Source organism: Prunus dulcis, chromosome 3, assembly GCF_902201215.1.
Source record: "Prunus dulcis chromosome 3, ALMONDv2, whole genome shotgun sequence".
NCBI lineage: Eukaryota > Viridiplantae > Streptophyta > Magnoliopsida > Rosales > Rosaceae > Prunus > Prunus dulcis.
Genome location: NC_047652.1, coordinates 6,592,296 through 6,600,217, shown reverse-complemented (window position 1 = coordinate 6,600,217; position 7,922 = coordinate 6,592,296). Strand labels below are relative to the sequence as shown.

Here is a 7,922-nt window from a genome sequence, read left to right as displayed (position 1 = left end):
TGTGCGACATTGAAGTTCTGTATCAGACAATTCCAACATAACAAACTAAAATAAATACCTCCAATTTGGTGACCATTACATCATGGAGGTTGAACCCACCATCAATTTGGTATCTGCAAATGAGTTTTGGGCAAGCAGAGAGAAGAGTGGAGGAACTCGCTTAGGTAGAGTCGCCAGCTTTGGCTTGGGTTTTCTCGTGGACAACCTCAATTCAGTGATCATTAGCTTCTTGCATACGCGTTTTGGCCAAGCACAGACAAGAGTTGGACGCACTTAGGATGGATTTGGATAAGTGAGAGAGAAGAGTTCCTGGCGAAGCAGAGAGAAGAGTTCGTCGGCAAGCAGAGAGAAGAGTTCATAGAGGTGCTTAGGATTTTCTATTTGGGCAACCAAAGAGGAGTGCGCATGTCGTCTTCATCCTCCAAACCTGCCTTTCTCAGAGTCACATGCGACTCACGTGTTGAATAACAAAGGGCTCAACAGGTTACTAAGTCATTGAATCTCAACCATCCATTTTTAACATGCAAACTCAACCCTTGGATATGTGGTTGTACCAGTATAGCCAATGCACCACAAAATTAGGTAAAAATGGCACATTTCTAACTGGACATGGCCTTTATAATTTTTTATTTATTTATTGGCTAACTAGTAATTTGCCCCATGAACTTATACCTAAATTTTATTTTACCCCTTATCTTTTTTTTTAAAGAAAATTAAGCACGTGAACTAATTTGTTTCGCCAATTTGCCCCTCAACGTCAAAATCTGCCACTTTTCATCCATTCTACCGTCAAATTAGTGTTTTGGTGGAGACGCGAAATGACAAAAATAACCTCCAACTTGACGACAAGATGGATGGGAAGTGATAGATTTTGACGTCCGGAGGCAAATTGATGAAGAAAAAAAATTAGTTCGGGTCCTTAATTTTCTTTACAAAAAGAATAGGAGGTAAATTAAAATCTAGATACAAGTTCATAGGACAAATCATCAATTAACTCTATATTTATTTAACAACTATTGTTTATGAGATTTTTTTTTTTTTTTTAAATGTTTCATTTGTTAAATTCATCCTTGCAAAAATCAAATGATAAACTTAGCTCAGGTCTGTGCTAAATATAAATTGTGTATAATTCATCAGATGAAGCTGCTCTTCATAAATTTTTATGAACCAAACTAGGATTTCAAAAGGAGGCACCATAATTGGGGGGAAAATGAAATTTTGAGTCCAAGTTAGAACCCATTTTTCATAAAAACGTTTCAATTGGTACATCTAATTTTCGTCATTAAAATTCTCAGAGTTGACAAATTAACAGAAACACTAACTAACAGAGGGTGGGGGGAAGAGGGAAGAGGGAAGAGAGATACTGGTACAAGAAAAGGAAAAGTTAATAATAAAACCTCAGCCCGCCAGACCAAAAATAGAACCAAACGATATTATAAGGCCATTTTCCCCTGATACAATGGCCATGGCAGAAAACGCACACTCCCCCCAACTCCAACTCCTCAGAAGATCTTGAAAAGTAGGCCACCATGAGTGGCAAAGAAGGGAGCAAACACAAGGGACTCCACTGCCATGAGCTTTATGAGGATGTTGAGTGATGGGCCTGAGGTGTCCTTCAGTGGGTCCCCAATGGTGTCACCAATCACTGCTGCCTTGTGTGGGTCAGATCCCTTTGGCCCAAGGGTCCTTGCATGCTCTGAAGCACCAGCCTGAAAACCGTACACCAAGATAATTTTAATAAACAGATAACCTATTTGCCCCCAAAAAATAAGAATTAAAAGAAAAGAAAAAAACCAAAGAGAAGAACCTGGCTTAATTAGAAAGAATAAAAATGTTTTACCTCAATGTACTTCTTAGCATTGTCCCATGCACCACCTGTGTTGGAAGCAGATATTGCTACCTGATAGACAAAAACATACGTACAGAAAATCAGTAATTGGAGATCAACATATATTCAGCAAATCAAAATTCCCATTTGCTCAAAACCAAGTTGGAATATCCACTAGTATCCACTGTATTTTATGTTCAACATTACCTGCACACCGGAAACGAGTGAACCAGCAAGAACACCAGATAGGGTCTCCACGCCAAATAATGTTCCAACAATGAGAGGGGTAAGAATGACAAGGGCACCTGGTGGAATCATCTCCTTGATGGATGCATCAGTGGAGATCTTGACACAAGTAGCATAGTCGGGCTTAGCGGTACCCTCCATGAGACCTGGAATGGTATTGAACTGCCTGCGGACTTCCTCAACCATTTTTAGTGCTGCACTTCCCACACTCTTCATGGTCATGGCAGAGAACCAGTAAGGAAGCATTGCACCGACAATCAATCCAATAAAGACCTTTGGGGTTAAGACATCAACTGTTGAAATTGCTGCGCGGCTGACAAAGGCACCAAACAGGGCCAAAGACACCAGAGCAGCAGATCCGATGGCAAATCCCTAGAACCCAATAATTCATTGATAAGTCAAAAGTACCTTTGCACATGTGAAGCCAAGAAAAGTGAAACGGAAACAACTAAGCACAATAAACTCTTATAGGGTGCACTTCGAGTTAGCCAAGCACTCTACTAGCGCTGAAACACTAGGCCCAATAATGCTGAGCCAAGGCAACCAGAACATGAAGCAGGTAAAGAATATGTGTCCAACCATCAATAGACAAAAAGCAATTTATGGAGGCACACCATTATTACTTCTCAAAAAGGAAAATAAAAATATAGAAACAGATCAAATATAACAAGACAGGTGAACTGATGAATGGTTTTCAACTACGATACCGCACATGATTTATGCTGACTCTGCACAACTCAAATAGACGACAAGCTACATCAAAATAAAACGATAGGCACATTCTGAAAGAATGTCAATTACCTTCCCAATGGCAGCAGTGGTATTGCCGGCAGCATCAAGAGCATCAGTTCTCTCACGGATTCTATGGCTCATGCCTGCCATTTCAGCAATGCCTCCAGCATTGTCACTAATGGGCCCGTAAGCATCAATGGCCAAACCTGTAGCGATGGTGCTCAGCATCCCAAGTGCAGCCACTGCAATGCCATACATTGCAGCAAAGCTAAAACTAACAAAAATGCTGACTGCAATGGCAAAAATTGGAATGATGACTGATTTGTATCCCAGAGCAAGCCCAAAGATAACATTGGTGGCAGCACCGGTCCTGCAGGAATCAGCAACATCTTGCACAGGGCTGGGAACAACAGAGGAAATGGACAGGTCAGGACAGGAAGAGAAAATAGTAAAAGAGGAACATTTTTGTGATGTATAAGTGGTACCTGTATGCATTGCTAGTATAATACTCAGTGACGAACCCAATAATAAGTCCAGCCCAAAGACCAACAGCCACACACAAGAACAATTGCCTGCAAAGTTAATCGTGTCAATGACATACTTAAATAATGTGCCATATCAATTATGGAACAGCCAGCGAAATTGATGCACATCCAGGTATCCTAACAATTCACAAGTAGTTACAACTTGAAAGATCAAATGGTGCATCATCTCTAAGTAAAAGGTCTTATGTAGTCTAATTTTGTTATGACATTGACAAATTCACATAGCAAATAAAGTCCACGCAAAATTCACAACATCAAATTCAGAATAGGATGATAGACCAACAGGGCAAAAAGGTACTCAAGCCAAAAAACTTTCACATAACCAATACCATGCAAGAACATGAACCTTGGACTGTTTGCAATGGTCAATTGAATGCAAGATGTGTGTGTGTGTGTGTGTGTGTGTGTGTGTGTGTGTGTTTGTGTGCGCGTGTGTGTGTGTGTGTTTGTGTGCGCGTGTGTGTGTTAGCACGAGAGAGAGAGAGAGAGAGAGAGAGAGAGAGAGAGAGAGAGAGTACAAATGAAGATTAATGCAAGAGAGAACACATATGAAGATTGATGCATATCAGAAATCAAGTCTATTATAATTTTGAAAGGGGAGAAAATGAAAAATAAAACATTTTCCTCTACAAGTTAGCAGAAATTATATAACTAAAATACCTTATTTTGTGGCTTAACAATTTAAAGGAAACACTTGACTACACAAGATCACTATTTTGGTAAACGAGTTTTACACAGATCTTACCAGTTCTTTACAACTTTCTGAACCCCAAAGTTATAGATTGTGAAGGATGACGGCAGAGCAATCCAGCTAATAATTGCAATTCCAACAGTCATGAGAACAGTGGAGATGATAAGCTGCTTTTTCAAAGCTGGTTCAATTTCCTTGACAGCCTTGATCTCAAAGAAATCAGTGGCAAATAGGGTTGTGATTAAACAAATAAGGATGCCCATAGAACTGATGAGGAGAGGATACAACATAGAGGTGAACTCATGGTTGATTCCAAATGAGGAAATGGAAGCAACGACTAGGGCAGCACAAGATGATTCAGCATATGAGCCAAAAAGATCAGATCCCATCCCAGCAATGTCCCCAACATTATCACCAACATTGTCAGCAATCACCTGAATTCAAACCAAAATCCTGAATGTCAAAACACCATATATATCTTAACAACCAAGTTTAAGAAATTTTGAGATTGCTTACAGCTGGATTTCTTGGGTCATCTTCAGGAATATTTCTTTCAACCTTTCCTACCAGGTCAGCACCAACATCAGCAGCCTTGGTATAGATACCACCACCAACTCTTCCAAAGAGAGCCATGGCTGATCCACCAAGACCATAGCCAGTAATTGACTCAAAAAGGCCTTCCCAGTCATCACCATAGTACACCTTAAAGACATTGATAGTAATGTAAAGTACCAAAAGACCATTTGCAGCAAGGAGAAATCCCATTACTGCACCAGACCTAAATGCAACAATAAAGGCCTTCCCAACACCTTTTCTTGCCTCCAATGTTGTCCTAGCATTTGCATAAGTGGCAATTTTCATGCCAAGAAAACCAGAAAGGATCGAGGTAACACCACCAAGTACGAAAGCTACAGTGCTGAAAATTGCAGTTGCAAGTGCCGGTTTGCAGGTCCTTTGCGCATCATAAGTGCAGGGTTGGCTCTTTGTGCTGAAACCCTCCACAGACCCAAGGAAGAGGAAGATCAAGATTGCAAAAACAACCATGAAGACCCCAACATACTGATACTCAGTGAAAAGAAAGGATGTTGCACCTGTACAACCATGCATACCGCTTTTTAATAAAATGGAGACTCATAAAAAGTGATATGATATAAATATGAAAATGAATGCAACCATTATCAAACCTTGTTGGTCATAGAAAGTACAAAGGAAAATACGATAGTGATGTGATACGAATACTAATACGAAAACAAATGAAACCATTACCAAAACTTGTATAGAAAGTGCAAAGCCAACATCATATTGTCTTAATCTATCAGTACTGGATATGTAAAATTAGGATACCATCATCCCATGTTAAGTGTAACTCTCAAGTTACTAATCAAACTGACGTCATGTTGACTCAAATAATTTATGTCCGGTTAAATTTTCTAACAAGTCAGTACCATCATTCATGTCCCTTTCCATAATATATTTTTGGTTCGTACACTATACTTTAAATGGGGAATGCTAACAACCTTCTCTCTTCTCCTCATAACACGTGTCACTTTGCTTACTCTTAAAACAATGTTATTAATGCATTACACAAACTAATTTTTCTTTTCCAAGTTTATCCCTATTACAAAAAGAAAAATTAGACTTTTTTTTTGGGCAGAAGAAAAATAAGACTAAACATCAATAAAATAATTTTTTTGACCCACCATCCCCATCCATACGCCCTTTCCATCTCGTCGCCACCACCACCTAAAGTCACAACCCCAACCAACATAGCCCACCACAGCATTCTCTCTCCCCTTAATGTTTTAATTTCAATTTCTTAAAACTGATCTGTTTATAAAATATAAAATATAAAATTGAAATTTTGTGGTTAAATGATTAAATATTTTTTTATTAATTTAAATAACATTTATTAATTGTTAAACAGTAATTTAACCACACAAAAAAAAAAAAAAGGACACAACTGTCTATAAAAATACACACATGATTTTGAAAAAATAAATAAAGCAATACACAGGGACAACAATGCATTTAATAGGGATGAACTTGGAAAATAAAACTTAGTTTGTATGATGCATTAATGACATTGTTTTATGTGTAAACAAAGTAACATATGTAATGAGAAGGGAGAATGTCCAAAAGAGAACGTTAAAGACAAGGTTGCTAGCATTTCCCACTTTAAATAGTCAGAATGTGCTCAACTGCATTAGCATATGCCATACCAGCAGTTAGTTACACTGGCATTCTGCTGCTAGTGGAAGTAGAAAGTAACTCACTATATAAGACAGAATCAATTCAAAGTAACTAGCACAGTAATTCGAATAATAAAAAATAAATCAAACTTTAATTTAGATACGACAAAAAAATTAAATCATGCTCCCGACAACCACACAGTATACCCATACAACAAAAATATAAAAATAACCTTAATTTATAATCAAAGATGCCCTACCACATGACACAAGATATATCACGCACGTGCAAGACACATGCGGTGCACACGAGTAATAATAAGGATACTGATAATACCCCAGAAGCCAAATGACTCTATTGATACAGGACAAAATAATTAACTGCGATTTATAACAATAACAACAAGGACGAGAGGATAAGGTGTATTATTACTCTATTCTTCCCAATATTAAACTAGATCTAAAAAATCTAAATGAAGAAAAAAGTATAAATATATGTTAAATAAACGCAAAAGCAGATCTTGAACATGACCTAACTCAGATATGCAATCAAAAGCTCAAGCTTGAGCTAACATAAAACTTAGAATTCCATGAAAAGGCATTCTCTTTAACCAGATGCACGTCAAAATACACAAAGACAGGAGGAAAGAAAAATCAGAGTTTTCTAGGTCTTCCTCCCAACCTTAGACTTCGTTTGGCTGCTGAGAAATTGCAAGGAAAAATTGAACTTCTACTATTAGATACCGCTCAAACTAAGTTTAATATAACCATTTGATTGAACCACGATAGAGTTTCCATCCAATTTCTCCGTTTTCTCAGCAACCAAACGAGAGCTAAACTGAAAAGCCTTGAACTTTCCTTTCATTTCCTCTGTTTTCTGAGCAAACAAACAAGAACAGTCTAAAGCTCCGACACTGTTGGAGTTCAAAGAGTGAAAATTTCAAGAGAACCACCAGATCTAACAAAAAGCTCAAAAGATCTAAAACAAGCACAGAGAACTAAGCTCTACCTTCAGAGATAGCGTTCTGTATCTCAGCGCACTTAGCGACGACGTTTTGGTCATGGAGGCCTTCCTCCTCCTCAATGAGGTAGTCGTTGAAGCCGTTCTTGTTACTGTTGGGCCCAGCCGGCGGCGCGTGGCGCTCTGGCGTGACCTTCACGCGCGATACGATGAACCACTGAACAAGCGAGAACACGATCCCGATGACGGCGGCGACGGGGATCACAATCTCCGTCGCGAGGGTAGAAAGCAGAACCGCCATCCTCGCCGGAACCCTAACTTCGCCGGTGACCGTACGCCGGAGAATTCAGAACTCAGAAACAGAGAGACTCTTGGAGCTGATGAGCTTCGGAGAGTGAGTGAGATAAGAAGATGGAGAGCCTTTCGCGAAGGCTCAGGTGGATTTTATATTCGGAGAAATGTGAAAGATCAAAAATTCGAGGAGCATATGGGCATTGATAACATAATGCCGCGGTTGCGTGGTATTATGTAGGGTCAAGGATCTGGACCGTTGCTTAAAATTTTGTTGTTTGATTGGACGGTGTGGATTGAGGAATGTGGGATCAACGGTGGATGAGAAAGCGAGAACGGTAGATAAAAAAAGCTTATCGCATATTTTCGACGCATAGATGTCGGAATCACTTTTATTTTACTCAATTCTTTTCAAGTGATGAGTTGTTGTTTTGCATCT

The 7,922-nt window shown here is 39.0% G+C and overlaps 1 protein-coding gene across 1 annotated transcript; it reads right to left on the bottom strand.

Moving 5' to 3' along the window:
• Positions 1 to 1,199: 1,199 nt before the first annotated feature.
• Positions 1,200 to 7,673, bottom strand: LOC117620659 (pyrophosphate-energized vacuolar membrane proton pump-like). The gene is made up of 8 exons (XM_034350799.1): positions 7,241 to 7,673; positions 4,559 to 5,133; positions 4,097 to 4,476; positions 3,292 to 3,378; positions 2,876 to 3,206; positions 2,036 to 2,446; positions 1,841 to 1,900; positions 1,200 to 1,709 (listed from the first exon to the last, which is right to left on the bottom strand). Exons 1-8 carry the CDS (start codon positions 7,491 to 7,493, stop codon positions 1,503 to 1,505), a joined length of 2,304 nt encoding a protein of 767 aa, XP_034206690.1. The 5' UTR covers positions 7,494 to 7,673; the 3' UTR covers positions 1,200 to 1,502.
• Positions 7,674 to 7,922: the final 249 nt, after the last annotated feature.

What these genes read in the sequence shown, in the direction of transcription:
- LOC117620659 (XM_034350799.1), bottom strand. Translation starts at nt 7,493, where the DNA reads ATGGCGGTTCTGCTTTCTACCCTCGCGACGGAGATTGTGATCCCCGTC. An exon ending in ACAGAACGCTATCTCTGAAG is followed by an intron (nt 5,134 to 7,240) that starts GTAGAGCTTAGT and finishes ATGGTTGTACAG; the next exon opens with GTGCAACATCCTTTCTTTTC. An exon ending in CCACTGCTGCCATTGGGAAG is followed by an intron (nt 2,447 to 2,875) that starts GTAATTGACATT and finishes ATTGGGTTCTAG; the next exon opens with GGATTTGCCATCGGATCTGC.